The 16818-nt window shown below is 44.9% G+C and overlaps 1 protein-coding gene across 9 annotated transcripts in view; it reads left to right on the forward strand.

Annotated features, from left to right (window-relative positions):
• The window catches only part of Grip163 (gamma-tubulin complex component 6), a 212119-nt gene that overhangs the window by 21475 nt on the left and 173826 nt on the right, over positions 1-16818 (forward strand). For all 9 annotated transcript variants that reach the window (XR_012885949.1, XM_075872979.1, XM_075872981.1 and 6 more), the window contains 5 exons: positions 614-812; positions 5062-5206; positions 7635-7779; positions 14318-14381; positions 16170-16279. Coding sequence is in view for 8 of the 9 variants with exons in the window: in XM_075872979.1 (XP_075729094.1) it covers positions 614-812; positions 5062-5206; positions 7635-7779; positions 14318-14381; positions 16170-16279 (663 nt within the window). In the remaining variant the exon portion in view is untranslated. The remainder of the gene's footprint in view (positions 1-613; positions 813-5061; positions 5207-7634; positions 7780-14317; positions 14382-16169; positions 16280-16818) is intronic.

Here is a 16818-nt window from a genome sequence, read left to right on the forward strand (position 1 = left end):
GTCACACATAAATTTTTTTGAAAGTATGCAGTTTTAAAAAATTTATTGTGCCTATGTTAATAATTTTGGGGGTATAAAACCACAATTTGCCTGCCTATTTTTGGCACCTAGAACAAGATTTTTTAGTGCCTATAAATTCGGCCTCTAGTCATGACCTGGTGCTCCTTCTTGCTTTTTTTTTTTCTTCCCAGGGCACATTTTTTTCCTTTCGGTGTGAGCGTGCGTGCGAGCATGGGGGGTATTTTGTGGCGGCCACAATAACTGTGCTGTTTGCCATGCTCATGAGTGAATGGGGGTTTATGGTTGGGAAATTTTGGCTTATGGCATCATTGGTAGAGATGAGGAGGAAAGATTTTTTGTTAACCTCGAGAATCAATTGTAAATATTGTGTCTGATGCTTTGCTGTAATGTCTGGTTTGCGGGTGCTCTGGGGCCTTGACTACAGATTCTTACCGTGAGCCCTTTTAAAGAGAAAATGGTAAAGCTGCCTGTAATCTTTTTGAAACATGGTTATATATTTAAAAAGTGCTGCATTGTAGTCTTTCCTGATAAATGAGAATTTTCTCTGCAAAATGTATGGGAAGCCCTTTAAAAGCACTGTGATGGCCCACAGTGTGAGGAGTTTGTTGGAGCATCCGTTTGTGACTGAGGCTGGAGAGCGTGAATGGGAAGCTGTGTGCCAGCATAGGATGCTCAGCTTGGCTGCCTTGACTGGAGTCCAGTCATCTGCCCCGCTGGGACACCAGGAACTGGTCCACAAGGCACTGCTGCTGCTGGCTGGAGTTCCATCAGACATTTTCCGATACGATCCAGTGAGTTTTCACGCTGCTTTCAGCGCTTATTTTGACAAATTTTTTTCGGGGGTGCTTGCCAAGGGTTGGATTGAGAGAGAGACGACGAGAGAGGTGCAGTTGTGGCAAGACACACTTTCTTTATGTTACCAAACTAGTCGACAAACAGTAATTTAACACTCAAAATTCTCTCCCCAAAATGAAACATGTACACAATAATCGGCTATACACCGAAACCGGAATTGATAGACATCCAAGACAAGTTATTTCTTAAGCCTAAACTGTCCCTAACCAAAATGGCGTCTCAGTGGCTGCTCTCATACGCTCTCGCAATAATTGGACATTCTTACTGTTCATATGCCACCCTCAGAGCTATGACGAAGTGGTACCGCCTCGCCATCATCATCGTCGGCGTGTGTCCGCTTGACGATCCACTCGTCTGGATTGTTGGTTCCTCAGTCCTTGTCTCCATTTTCAGCCCCTCGCTAGGCCCCGTTCATAAAGGACTCTCCCGCTGATGCGGCCACTCGGCTGACTGGTGTTGGCTGCTCCCTTCCTAATGTGATGTGGGGAAGCTGCAAGTCCACCAGGAGCTGCTGAGCAGGATGTGGCAAGTCCGGGCAGGCTCACTCGGGACCATCTCCAAGGTCAACAGCCACTTCTTGAGCTCTTCGTGCCGACATCCTCAAAATTTGGTGGTCATGCTGCTTCCGTCACGGTAGTGACGCTCGTTTCCTACGTTTTCAGGGCTCGGCGTCTCAACGCACAGTGCCAGCTCATCCTCTGGAATTTTTCTTCTCGGCTCGAGTCGCGTGCCACGAGGCTTTGTCCGACCCAGCTCTTGCATCTATGGGGCTGGTGCGCGCGCTCGGGTGACTTTCCTCTCCTCGTGCACCACCACTGTTCCTCCGCATTCAGCACAGGTCTGGTGCCTCTTCTTTACTCATGGCACTTATTCTTCATCTTTTTTGGCTCACTGTTCTTCATTGCATGTTTTAGGACACCTTTTGAACATTTTGATACTGCCAAGAAAGGCCCAGGCAGCACTGTATCACTGTATAATCATGAATAAATTAGTGAGATGTGCATTAGCTTGTTGCATTAGAGTTACTTTTCCCAGGCAATTCAGTATGAGCCCCCATACAAGTTGTTCCATTTGTGCAGACGCACGATTGTCATGTATCCTCGCATTTTTTACTGTGGTGTTTTGCATGCCAGTGTGAGAGGCATTATTGTTTCTGCGGTGGAGCTACCTGGTGGTGAGGTTCTGTGGATGAACTGCTTTCTTGTATTCTTCTGATTGGGATCAAATTTGTGCGCTTACTGAAGTGCCTTTTCCGTAACCTCCACTCCCCCGTGTTTGCGAGGCTTTATTAACAAAAAAATAACTTGGATTTTTTACAGAGGCTAATGTCAATTGCTTTATATCCTGGCTCGGTGAGTTTGGCATTGTAACACAACGTCAGCAATTAATTAGGCCATAGGCATGAAGCCAATGACCGAGCATGGCTTCCTCACGTGTCATCAGCCTGGGTAGAACAGGGGCTAGCAGTGTTGCGAAATGGGCGCCTCCACTCCATTCCAATTCAATTCCAGGGAATCAGTACTCGCCGCAATTACATTCCTTTCGACTTCTCAGAACGAAAAAACTTAGCCGATTCCCACTTAGCCAAGTCCGAGTGGCTACTCTCCAATCTACGTGGCAGCACGATAGCTCACAGTTTGTTGAACCAGCGGCTCGAGGAGGCGACAGTCCACGTACAGCGACAACCTTTGTCGGTAGCGAGCTCAAGCACGCAGGTGGCACGTCCCGCGTGCGGTCTCAGCAGGAGACAAGACCTCCGTCAGGCCTCACGTTTGTAGATGGCTTTCAGCCATCTGAGGTGGCGGCGGCGATCAGAAACCCATCGTCCCTGTAGCACATGCTGACGTAACAAGAGTCGTGCGTGGTGTTGGTAGCCCCGGACAGGTACTTCTGCTCCCGGACCTCGTTCCCCAGGGAACAGATAGGAGGAGCTCCACGGACAGCGCACTGGTCCGGCGTTTCCCAGCTGGAGCTACCGTCAGGACCACCAGGCGAGCATTAGGCCCTCTGTAAGCATAGCCATGAAACCTCTAAGGACAGCACTCTGGTACGGCGTGTCCTTCGGCGAAGTCTAGCTTGGCTCTCTGCCGTTCCGCACGCACCTCTCTTCTTTTTTTTTCTTTTTCCCTCTTGTACCACCGCCTCACGTGACACTTGTCGTTGGCTTGTCTTCTTGTCACTGTCCTTCTCTTCCTCGGGCCCCCACACAAACATTCCCCAATTCCACCAAATTTCACACGCGTTTACGCCACACATAGTTCGAGCATGCATTACAACTGGAGGCTAGGGTGCTCTTCTGCTGACCGAAAGGTCGCAGGTTCGATCCCGGACGTGGTGGTTTTTATGGAAGCAAAATGATAGAGGCCCTTGTACTGTGCAATGTCAGTGCACGTAAAATTTACGGAGCTCTTCACTACGGCGTCCTTCATAATCATAGCGTGATTTTGATATCTGGAGCCCCAGATATTATTATTACATTTGTCCACATGTCAGTGGGATAAGGAAGTGCGGTAAATGTGCGGCCAAAACCACAGAGCCGTTTCATAGGACTTATCAATGAAGTGGCATAGAGTCGCCCATGCGAAAGATTACGTAATTTTGTGAACGAATAGAACATCAACAGCACAGAGAGGTACAGGTGCTGACAACAAGACCACATTAGGGCGCTTTGATTTGTCTGCATCACCAGTGCTCTTGGGTATTTTGTTTAGCCTGAACACGACGGTGCCGGAAGTGGCTTTTCAGCATCTGCTGCCGTGCGTCCAACGCGTTATCAGCCCAACGAGCTGGCTTATTACCATTGTCTTTGGGCCATGAAGGCCACTTTGTTAACTCCAACATTTCCATAATGTGATGATAATGTATAAAAAAACATGACATGCATGTCATGTCAGTCATGATGAAGGGCTTGCTTGTTCGTGCTCACATTAATGTGTGGTTGGCTTTATATATGCCATAGCTTGCCTAGCATGATATTATGAGTGTATGAAAAACAGAAGTGACATGCACGACAAGAATACTTGAGCATCTTGTGCGCCACCTGCTTTGCAAAGATCTATTCTCACAGTGCATGGGGATCAGCATCTCGGAGGTTTAACGTTATGAAGCCCACGGAGCCCCGCATCTGTTTTCTTTCACACGGTGGGGTTTGCTGCATTGTTGTTTGCCTGGCATTCCACGTTAAGGTTATTCCTACTGAAAGACACCACTTCCTTGTGGGTGTCTCAAGTTAAAGCTGAAGAAGAGCCTAGCAGCGTTGCACGTCACTCGGAACCGATTAACAGTAGTGCACGACACATTCAGCAATCATGCAGCTGCAGCGCTCTGAGGTAGGCACAAACACAGCTCTAAACATGAATTGCAAGGTGCAGGCGAATAGGCCCACCAGATGCGTGTAAGTAAGATTGCTGCTGCTTTGCAGCCACACGTGTGCAAGTTGCCCCTGCATCAGGGAAAGAAAACCAGCTTGTGCAACACTTTGGCCCATCTTTAATCAAATCGTGTGATGAGCTTTTCTTGTTTGCTTTGTGTTTAATAATAATCAATTAATGAAGGACCGAGATATTATTAAAGTGTGAGCCATCTTGTAGGGTTAGGACTAACCTTGTTGTCAATGAGTTTGGAATGTTGCTGTGGGCGTGAAGGTGCATGTTAAAATGTAACTTGTATAAGTGCGGAGCAATGGCGAGTTTGATGGGTTCTTTCCATCCCAAACATAGTAAATGCAAATTGGTTAACTTTTATTTTGTTTCATGCATGGCCAATAATAGTAGTACAAAAATAAATTATGCTAAAAATTTCATGAGGAGGTAATTTGATGACCTATTTTTCTAACTAAGAACTTATCCTATCATATGAAAAATGCTTAGTTGCTAGTGTTTCATTCAGAAATTTGATTCTGAGCATTGCATATACAATAATATGGTCATTACATGGTTTAGACATGTTCTATATTAATGTCTTCAGATTCCCTGTAGAGAACAAGAGCAACAAAAAGAATACTTAGTGTCGGGTTGTTTGAAAATCAAATGTGGTGTGCACTTGCTCTGTTGAAACAGTAGAGTTGTGAGGAATACATACCGATACAATTTGATCTTCTCATGTTCTAGGCAGTGTGGAATGTTTCACTTACATACTGCCACTGAAGTAATGATAGTACAATTCACGCCAGCGCAATCTGCCCAGGTGCCACGAACATTCAGCATCCAGGAGCGTGCAAGGCTCAAAGGCACTTCATCCGAAGCCCTTTCTGCATCACTGAGCAACTTTCTGGAATGCGGCAGAGACATCCGCTTTCTAGAAGACCTAACTTCCAGCAATGCAAAGCCTGGTAAGTCTCCTCTGTGCTCATTCACTTTTGCACAAAGATCAACATGCTGGCACCCATTCAAAGCTATGCTTTTCTAAAAACTTGAGCATGCAGCGAAACCTCAATACTACAAACCTCAATTTATTGAAATCTTCTGAGTAACAAGCTTTTTATTTCCCCAATATTGTCTCTGTTAAAAGCGCTTTAATTTCTGTGAGATGTAGTGGAGTAACTTTATCGCAGTTTCTATTTAATCGAATCCACATCTGTAGCACACACATGCCTCGTCCCTCTGACAAATGCGATTGTTGAACATGACTCAAGGCGTGCAAACACGGACATGAGAGAGAAGTGCCACAAGACACTAACTGACCACTGGAGATGGGCGACAAAAGAAAGAAGGCATGGAAACTTATCGGTGATTCCTTATGCAATAGGCGGATGCCATGAGTACAGGGGTCTACTTGAGAGATAGCTATTCAGACGCTTGATTTCTTCTTTATGCAGGTTAATCGATAGTTAATCTGTCTTGACATTGTTCAATGAATGCACAATGCTGCATTGACACAGGAATAAACAAACGTATTAGATGGTACAGGAGTGGCATATCGATGATAGGAACAGCACATTCATGCTTCGAGTGCCCGAACAGTCTCTTTGACCACACCGCATGCTAGACTAGATACGTAATCGCCTCTTGCTTGAGCATACACAGATAAGTTTGTGTGCCTACTTTCTCTTTTCAATTGCTAGTCAGCGTTTCGAGTGTGTCCTCTGGTGTTTGCACATCTCATACCAACCAGCTCAGCTCTCCGTCCTTCCAAAAGTTAGTCACTTTGTCGCAGATCTTGCTGTTGTGCTATCATTTTTTCTTTTGTGTGCCAATAAGTAAGTTAATTGTGGTCAATCAGTGATTATGACAAAGAAGTGTAGGGTGAAGAAAATGGAATGCTCCTCGATTCTATAACTTTTTTCTCGTGTAAAACGTGTTTCAAGTCTTGTGTAGCTGGTGCTGCGCTTTTCTGCAATAGTTCTGCATTTTCACATGCAAATACTGGTTACTTGTGTAACTATCGCCACTACAAAAATCACGCCTATAGGGATAGGTGCACGTGGCTTGTGTTATTGCTAACAATCCTTTTTCAATAATCACTACTCAAAAGTGGGTGTGGTGTAGCACTATTGTAAAACTTACTGCGTGTATTTAATCCACAATTCGCCAACATTCTATGCTGCCGTTCTCCATCACCTTTTCACACAGGATGACTTCTGAGTGTGTGTGGTTTGCAAAATTGAAGGCAGCACATTTGTATATGGTCAGTTGCAGCACTAGCCCAAGGAAACTTCACTACATAGGAACCCTTTTGCAGAAGTACACATTGTTGGGCTAGTCGGTTAGTGTTCCATCAGAAGCCGCATATGCAGCTATTTCACGCAAAGAAATACAAATCTTATTTCTTTGTGCAAAGTATTTGCATCTGTGGCTTCTAAATAAATTTTTTTTACTACTCTGTAGAGCTGCGTCTGCGCACCCTTTGTTTATTAACATCACAGCTTTATGACTATCCATTTAAGTGTCGCTCGAGGGCACCACCACCGTGCTAAAATGGCTAATTAAAAACAAAAAGTAGAGTGAACCACCTGTCAAAGGCATACCAACCACTAGCTTACTAAACCAAAACTTCATTCCATACAAGGTGGCTCACAAAAGGGTGTGGGAGAGACAACAACGGTCATAAGTTTAAAGGGTCAGTCAACAGGCTCCGACCTTTTCTTTACACCCTCCCAAAGAAACTCTGCAATTTCTAGAAGAGACCGTCGCAATCATGTTTTTCGAATATTATAGCGCTGCATGCCATGCAGAGCCTCCATTTCGAAAAACAAATAATTCTTGCGCTTGTTTCCTATGCCTGACCAACTCTCCTTTCATGTGCAGTGATGCACAGTCGCCAATCGGCCACTTGATGTAGCACGCAGCTTGTCAATTTGTCTAAACCAGTCACAACAATGGGCTACGCCTTTCCTTCCCTGTGAGGGAAAAGGGTGACTGCGTGAAAATTTGAAACCAGCTGCAACCGATGTTTTAAGCCCTATTTGTAACTTCTTAATTATAGCACGTATTTGCAAAATTCTTGCGGCAGCATGTTCACAGAGCAAAAGTGCACATAATTCTCTTCATAACAGTTTTTGGGGTTGCTTACTGCCCCTTTAACATTTCTGTGCAGTGAACTGAGCGAGGAGCACATGTCCTATGCATCAACAGAGAAGGTGACGTGTGTCTCTGATAGTGCTCCTATGCCATGTTGTCTTCTCCACAACATATGTTCGTGTCCCACGAGTGTACATGTGCTGCCTTGGTTGTAAGCCAGGTTCGCCTCTGCCATTGACGGGTGGTTCCATGTACCAACCAGCACTCTAGTCTGATCATGTCTTCTCGTTCGTGTTGCAGGCCTGACATGGCAGGCCTTTGTTGGTGCTCTGAAGCACTTCCTGCACTATTTCCACGGCTGCCTGATGCCTTTGGAAGGTCGCGCTGACACGCTCACTATCCTTCAACTGACTCGCATTGTGAGCACTCTTTGCAACAACGTCAGGTGAGGGATGGGAAAGCTGTTATTACATTTGTGATGAGGCAGCTCATGTGGGCAGTGGTGTTCGTCATTCGTGCTGATGTGCCTGGCTGCACTAGCTGCGGCAGAGAAGCATGCTATCGCTGTAATGTACAGTGTTTGCACCAGTGCGATTTTGTGGGCCTAACCAGAGGGGCATGTCCGTCTGACCTACATGACAAAAAATTCATGCAGGAGTGATCTTCTGAAGCTTTTTCGCCACATTTTTTGCTGTAATGTTATAAGAGAGACACCCATCATAAAATAATTTAAAAAATAAATTTTGATTACAATCTTCTAAAACATGACTAGCCAAAGATAGTGCACCACTGTTGTTCTCAATCACCTCTTCGTGCGGGATCGCTTCAAGTGTTCATCGTTTGCAAAGACGACTGGGAACCATGTTCAGTTGAAACTGAAACCTCTTTTTTTTATTATGGTCGCCTTCCTTCCACAAGTTTACACATTACTTCCCGATCAGACCGGCTTTCATCAAAATCTCGACTTCATGTTGCAATGCTGCATGCAGTGTTCGTATTGAAAATGAGTTCTGCAGAAAGGTCAAGAAAGAAGACAACCACCTGGTTGTACACTCAAACCTCATTATAACAAAGTTATACCTCTTACAATACTATTATTTATTTATTTATAATGTTATAACCACTATTTTGTTATATCGAGGGTTCAGTGTAGCCTGAAGCCACAAGGAAATCTATACGGGTTTCTGAGAAAGAAAAGCTTCCTAGTTGCCGAAAGATTCGTTCTGGTTCGGGATTTAAACCCGGGACCAATGCCTTTCCGGGGCAGTCGCTCTACCAACTGAACTAACCGGGTAGCTAGCGCTTGATCCCAGTGAACCACAAATATTTTGTAGACATCTGTGGTATGTTTCTTATGGACATCGTAAGTGTCTCTTAGATATTCATTAAAATCCAAATTACGAAGATTAGATGTACCCGCAACTATGAAAAGCTTGGCCGACTGAGGTTGCAAGTGTGTTGCACATGGACACTAAATGGACATTCAATAGATATGCTTAGACATTGTCATATAGTAATTAAAAGCTATTTTCATGCACTTTGCATGCTCACCGCTTGTAGTTAGTGTGTTGGACCTATGGTCCCATGGCAGTCTTGCTCATTGCCACTCAGCTTTACTTTATAGGAAGGATCAAAGGCACGAGGCTTGCCGGATCGATTGATGTGTGGGGTTTAATGTCCCAAAACCACCACATGATTATGAGAGACGCGGAGTGGAGTGCTCCGAAAGTTTCGACCACCTGAAGTTCTTTAACTTGCGTCTCAATGTGAGCACACGAACCCACAGAATTTTCGCCTCCATTGAAAATGCAGCCGCCGTAGCCAGGATTCGAACCTGCGACCTGCGGATCAGCGGCCGAGAGCCACTAGACCATCACAGTGTCGTGAGGCTGGCCGAATCGCTGCCAGGCGACATATTTCAGGCCAGCCTCACAATGTTGATGCTTTCTGTAAGTATAGCACACGAGCTAAGAGCCAGACTGCAGTGGGAGCGCAGGTCTCTAGCGCACAAAACTATACGTGCAGGAAGCCCAAAGGAAGTGCGGGGTTGGAAATAAGTCTGCTTTGTTTCTCTTGAGCTTTCTTTCCTCCTCTTTTCCTTTTTTCTTTCTCAGCTTTTTCTGTCTTTATTTCTCCTCTATTTTTTATCCATTTCTCTTGCCCTTTCTACTTTTCTTCCTATTTCTTTCTTTTTCCATCTCTTTCTATTTATCACTTGCTTCATCTTTCCTGTTTTTTTATGTGGTTTTGCTTGCATTACGCCAAGCGACAAGAGCCCAGGCCCCAAAAGTTCTTCACACTTAAAAGCACCGTCGGGCAGCATGGTTTCGCGCTATAATGTTTGGCAGCACTAACGGGACACCTGTTAATTTTATGGTCGTTCTCGCGTTTTTATCTCCTTGCGCATCTAAGTGTGTGCATTATGCAAGCTCGACGAACATGTCCATTTATGTTCGAGCCCTTTCTAGATTTTACATGCCAGTATATATTATTATTATAAACGTGATATAATGCTGTTTTAGATGACGGAAAATTCTGGGGTGCATTTGATGTTGCTACATCATTTGCTACGTCTAGTTTTTGTCTGAGAGAAGTGCATACGAGGTTAATAATACGTAGGCTCTCTAGACTGTAAGAATGGCACATTATGGGGATGTCGATTAGATGTTATCGACAGTTGTAGACGTATGGATCTTATTTCTATGTTGACAGGATATTAGTGGTTCACTAGGATAGCGCAAGGGTGAATTCATCGACAGCTCGATGCACATGGACTGTGTGGTGTAGAACACATTTTCACTTTAATGTGGGTGGATGTGTAATGGTTTATTTGATGAACCGGAAAAAGTGTTGCATGTGAATCACCCTGTGCAGTTCGCTTCAATAAATTCATTGTAACATTAAACCTAAATTCTTGTTTAGTCTTTATACAGCATACACCACTTGCATATACAGTCCAACACTGATATATCGAACTCGAACGGGATCGCGAATCAGTTCAATATATGAAAAATTCGTTATGAAAAAATAGAGGCTCCAAGAGCTTACCTGTAGCGGATCATCACCTACAATAGGTGCATTCAAGAATGACAACTGATTCCGCACACACGCTGCAACAGAATCATTTATTTGCGTGAAAAAAAAAATCTGTCACCTTGGCCTGCTTCTTCGTTTTTGAAATGTTGAGGACCCTAGTCTTGATCTTATCACAGCTCGCGAAACGTGTCGTCTTCATCGGTTTCCGCAAGTTTTGCCGTCTCGAAGCCTACTTTGCGGAAGCAGTTGACCACTGTGTCCATCTTCACATCTCGCCAGGCATTTAAAATCTCCGTCGAAGAAAAGTTCGGGGAGATTTCTGGCCACTCCTTCGTCATCCACCGCTGGATGTCCTGGCTGCTGACAGCTTCGCTTTCGCCAGAAATGGCTTTGCCAACGATGTTGTAGCGCTGCTTAAATCGGTGAAGCCACCCGCTGTTGTCAGCGGAATTATTCACCATGTACAGCGACAAGCCATTTGACCTTGGCGATCCGCATCGAGCCATCCACCGGAATGTTCTTCGCGCGCACTTCTAAAGACCAGACGTAGAGTGCCTTTTCTACATTCCCATGGGCATAAGTACGCACATGACAGGCTTCATATTAAAAGAAAAGCGGCGCACAAAAAGACGGAGACAAAGAAGAGGACCACACACAGCGCTGCACTCACAACTGAAAGTTTAATCCGAGCAGCAAGAATTTAAAAAGAAAAGCCGCGCATGACAAGTGAGGTACAACGAGATTAAATGATACGCTCATCCATAAAAGTGAACTCTTTTTTGTGCAATGTAACCGAGGTCTGGCTTACGCAAGCATCACGTGACTTGTTAATATGATAGACTTCAGACACCTCATGGGTGAATTGATCGTGGTGGTTAAAAATAATAACAGTATTAGACAGATCAGGTGTGCACCCACACGTGCCACCTGCCCCACACGTGTGCACCCACACGTGTGTGCACCCACACGTGCCAACGTGCCAGACCTCGGTTACATTGCACAAAAAAGAGTTCACTTTTATTGATGAGCGTATCATTTAATCTCGTTGTACCTCACTTGTCATGCGCGGCTTTTCTTTTTAAATTCTTGTTGCTCGGATTAAACTTTCAGTTGTGAGTGCAGCGCTGTGTGTGGTCCTCTTCTTTGTCTCCGTCTTTTTGTGCGCTGCTTTTCTTTTAATATGAATACACACCAACTCGCCCAACTTTCTATTCTGTTACAGGCTTTCGACGTTTGCTGCTTCTCCGCCTTTGCCTTGATATCTGCCTTGTTTTTCAACAAGGTACACAGAGTGCTCCGTGGTATCCCGAAGTCGTTTACGGTATTTCGAACATTTCTCGCCTGCCTTATCACTCTGAATAGCCTTTAAGTTCATCGCAGTCAAGAATCTTGCGCTTTTTGACGCTGGCCACAGGTACACAAGAAGTCGACAATTCAGGGAGTCCACAGCAGCTTTGCACATCACGCATGCAAAAGAGGAATGCTGCACATGCGGTGGTACGTAGGCGTAGTGACAGCTCGAAAGCAACAAAGCGCTTTAGAGGCGAGGGCTACTTGCGAGGGCAACAGCAAAAGGCGTGAGCTGTGGTTGGCTGATCAAACCTTGCAAGACAGCAACAAAAAATAAAAGGCAAAAGGAGGAGGACATCGGATACTTCGTTCTTGTTCTCAGAGCCAACGTGTATGCGGAGAGAGCATGAGAGAGAGTGGAAAAAAACAAAAACAAAAAAAGCCGTTCCGCAAGGCAGAGATTGCGCAGTCCGAGCGCTCTCACCCTTATCTTTTTTGAGCGTTTTGAGTTTTGGTGAAGACGTGGTGCCGCGCTGGCAGAGGTCGCTGGGTGCTGCTGCGAGGGCTAAAAGCGCGCCTTCCAACTTGTGTGCGAAGCTGCACTGCCGCGGTGATGGGGGAGGGGGGGGGGAAATCAAGTGCTGAAGTGCACCTGCCAGCTTGCACGGCGTTCGATATATCCGAAGGCGGGTAAAACTACCGTTCGATATAAGTGTGCAAATTTCTATACTTTTACAATAGAATTTCAAGGGGATAACTTGCGAGTTCGATATATTCGAAAATTCGATATATGTAGTTTCGATATTACGGTGTTCGACTTTATGTTGAAGCACTTTTCGTGTATTTTCATTACAAAACTGACATAATGGAGCAACTTGAATTCAGTGGCTTTGGGATATATAGACAACATTGCGAAGCAACCAAAATTAAAAATTTAAGTCTACTGTAGGTGCATGAGCAATGCTCCTTTTCTTTTAATTTATTTCCATTATTTTTCTGGCCAGCACATTTCCATTTGTGCAGAGAATTCACATCTCAGGCACAGGATCAACGATGTGTAGGTAAATGAAACGACACTTCATTTCTGTGTCCCTGTTATATTCGTCAGTGCTGCTCATAGTCATGATGTCGAGTGTGAAGCACTCTTTCTGCCTGCTGGCTTCACGTAGCATGTGACCTCTTTATGGGCTGGCAGCTGAGTAGCGACCCCTCACATGCCACTACCTCAAATTTCAGGATGACCCCTACAATTGAGTGGCGATTATCAACAGTTTTGGAGCTCGTGAGGCCTGCTAGTCACAGAAGAGGCTGCTGCTTAGTCGTGGCACAAGTATGAAAGCAATTTTCCTGGGTCGCAGCTTTATTGTTGTTCTCAGTCGGGTTCCACATTGACACGACCACCGTTCCGCGAAAGATGGGAGTTGCGATGTGTACCAACTCGATGGACCAGCTATGGCCTGTTAGCTCGCACCACCCTTGTTGTCCATGGGTCTCCGGCAGCACCTTGATGGAAAGGTCAGGCGGTGTAGCTTTGTCCTGCATCAACCAGCCTTTTTCACAGTGATCACACTGCTGAGAAGCATGAAACCTTAATTTCCATTTGTAGCCTGCAGCTCCTGCACAGAAAACCACGCAATACATAGTATACCTAGCCAAAGATCTCGAATTCCTCGACAATATTACAGATCGCCGCCAGCTTCGCACTAGTGCCAGTACCTCCTGGGTACCGCACACCCTTCGCAAGGGTGCCAGAAGAGCAGATCACTGTGCTTGCAGACCCATTGCAGCCGCTTCTGCTCATTCAAGAGCATTGGTTGACCAAATGCAACCTCAATTATCTCATGTTTAGGGACAAGGTTCTTGAGGACAAGCGCATACAAGTTGCTCTGCCGTTCAACACAGAGCCCATTGACACAACATTTTTTTATCCTGAAGAAGCGTACACTTTCTCCTTGCATGCTGCATCTAGCGCTTACTTCACGATACAGCCAAGGCCCACCAGCAAATATGTGGTTGCTAGCTGCAAAAAAAGTTCATGCGTAACCAAAACCGAACCACAGTGGTGGAGCAAGTTTCATCCTCCAGACACACTTCTGTCTGTCGAAACCAAATCGCAATGTGTCCAGAACAGACCACCAATTTCTAGGCAGCGTCGACCACCACAGGTGTCACCGGCAAAGCACTCAGCGGAACTCCAGGGTTGTATCGACTCACCACGGCACCACAGCCAGCATTGACCACCAGAGATGTTCGTGGCTCGCTTATTTGCAGTCATGGCCGAGTGTGATGACGATGAGGGGCAGGGTAGCTTGGGCCCTCGGGCTTGACTAGCACAGGTAAAAGGAAAATGAAGTCAGAAAGAACAGCCGGCCCAGTGAATTGGGGTTTTCTGTTTCTATATTTGCAGTATGTACATTGGTATTGAAAAATAAAGTTCAGTTGTTTGTCTTTGGTAGTTCTTGTGTTCCTTTTTCCGTAGTGTTTTCGTGTAGTGTGCCCAAGTTTTCCACCGTGCAGCCCAACCGACTGACAAACTAACTGTTCATTCAGGAGTCAGCTTGGTCAGATTTGTGGGTTGGACTTTGGATAAGTGAAAGAAATATTTTATGAAGAATTTATATTGCCAGCCAGCCTCTACACTTGTCTTTTGCATGCAGATGCATCGCAGACATTTGCCGCAGTGCACTTGAGCTCCAGAGGGTCGCTTCACCAAGACAGCAGGTAATCACATTCTTTGTCTTCCCAGTGACCGCCCTTTTTTATTGTGTTGGCTTGCCTCTATTTAAAGCACACATTTAGCTCTGAAGTTATCATGACAGCAGCCCACTTGATTTTGCTCTTTTTCCTAGTACATGTATGTCTGTGGAATAATGTATTGAACAAGACACGGCACACAAAACGATTGTTCACATGGTAGTGTCCCCAGCAAAGTGATATTCTGCAACAGTATGCAGCTCGATCAAGTTAAATGACTAGGCTTGTGTGAATATTCGAATGAATAGTAGAGTATTCGAATTCGTTTCGATCCTGATTTGAATTATTGAAAATTTCCAAGTATTCACAATGAATGATTAGGTGTCTATCAATCAGCATGTAAATAATCACCTGTAAAGATGGTGTTTCACTGCAGTGTGCGGGTGTTAAGCCGTGAAAACACCTGTTTAGGAGAAATGTGCTCTGTCGCAAAGCCCCACTTACAATTTAAAGGGTCCCTGCTACACTTACTGAGCATGGTCAGCCAACGCTGCCGATCAATGGTCGTAGCTACCGAGAACACACGGGCCAAATATTATGGCACACCATGTGGCCTGCAGTTCACATCAAATTGTCGGTCAGCTAAAAGATTGCTCTCTTCTCCGGACAAATGGCATCACGAGGCCGAAAATAACTCGTCAGAGCTGTTCTGTCAGCCAACGGCTGATGGCTGATTTGAGCATAGCGCGCTCGGTTGTTTCTGGGGCCGCTGCGAGACGCTGCCACTTGTACACATGTATGTGCACAATCCCACTGAAAAGCCATGCATTCGAAAAGAAAGAGGAAGAAAGTGCTCGAGGGTCACAGGGCATGTGTGATGCATTTTCATTCCCCTTGCCATTCCTTTCTGCTCAGCTTCCAACGCTTTTGCCAGGACGCGAGAAGAGAGAACGCAATTGCAGCGTGTGATAAGTCTTTGCAACTCTACTCGTACTGGACGGATCCTAAAAATTTTTGCGGTGGTGCTATTTGTGGGGCAATAAGTCTCTTTAGTGAATCTATTCCATGGCTACTTTAAAAAATGTTGCAGGGCTTCTTTAAATGAGCATATTTTCCTCAAAATTATTCATTATTTTTTTCCTTAAAAGCTTGTTGGCTTATATGCCCTAAGTATAATAGATTTTTAAATGTTACATATTATACAGGTTATCACTCGCATCATACCGAAAGTCTGAGCCTGCTGTTACTCAAAGTTCTTTCGGCTTCCTTTGAGTGAAAAAAAAGGCATTTGCATAGAGGCCTCATTCGAATTTAAAAAAGAATATTGTACAGGTTAGTTAGGTCATAATAAATATGCCCATTTTTTTGTATGTCATATACACTATTTAAATTCGATTAGAAGTAATTTGACCAAAATACTATTTGCTTAAAATTCGCTTCTAACCTAAAATGCACTATTCGCACAAGCCTATAAATGACTACTAGATATTCACTCAGGAAACCTGCACAAATGTACACTGGCGATTTGAAGGCATGCTGTCTGTAAGATGCGTTCACAATTTATATGTATAATTATGCACATTGCCACTGAAGAAAATATCCACTCTCAGAGGTTGGACGTTCACCAACAAATAAAGTAGGCCACTTTTCTTCATGTAGTCTATACTTTAATGTTTGACATCGATCCAAGCTTGACCAATAACAATTGTTAGTTGATATATGAGTGATAAGTGAGTGTTTCTGCCAGGGTGCACTATTAACTTGGTGACAATGAGTAGTAGTTGATCACTAATTTTTTTGTTCTTTTCTCTACAGAGTATGCTGCTCTTGCGCCACTTGTGTCAATGTGCAAGGAGCTGCTGGGGTCGGGAGGCATTGTCTCTTGTGGCATTCCTTCTTCGGCGAAGCTGCCAGCCTTACTTCAGGTGGGCTTATTACAGTCTATATGGGGACCCGAGATAGGATTAAGTGATATATATATATATATTCTTACAGCGAGTTGTGATGAAATGGTTTTTACTTGCAAGAGGTGAGCGCGGGTCGTTCGCGGTAGCGCACTGCAATCTTGCCAAGCCTCTTCGTCTTTCTCCCTTTCTCTTCTCTGCAGTTCACATGTCTGTTACATTTCCCCGCAAGCAGACGAAGCCCATAGGGCGAGTTATGATGCACAAGGAAAGTAGAAAGGCTTTAGGTGAGCAATGTGAGTGAGCTGCGTTCTGATCGATCGTCGACCATTGGACAAAAGACGAGCTATTACATAGGTGAGCTGGCTGAAACGCTCCAAAACTACAAATGGGCCTGAATATCATGGCAGAAGCTTTTGACACAGTTCACGCTTGCGTTGAGGTGTCCAAAGCAGCATTAAGTCACCTTTTTCGAAGGATACTGGTTCATGACGGTCGTCGTATTGTTCTTTCGAACGACGTTGAGAGGCCTGAGTGCGAAGACGAGCAATTCGGCGGGC

The sequence above is a fragment of the Rhipicephalus microplus genome, chromosome 9 (assembly GCF_043290135.1).
Source record: "Rhipicephalus microplus isolate Deutch F79 chromosome 9, USDA_Rmic, whole genome shotgun sequence".
In the NCBI taxonomy this organism is placed as follows: Eukaryota; Metazoa; Arthropoda; class Arachnida; order Ixodida; family Ixodidae; genus Rhipicephalus; species Rhipicephalus microplus.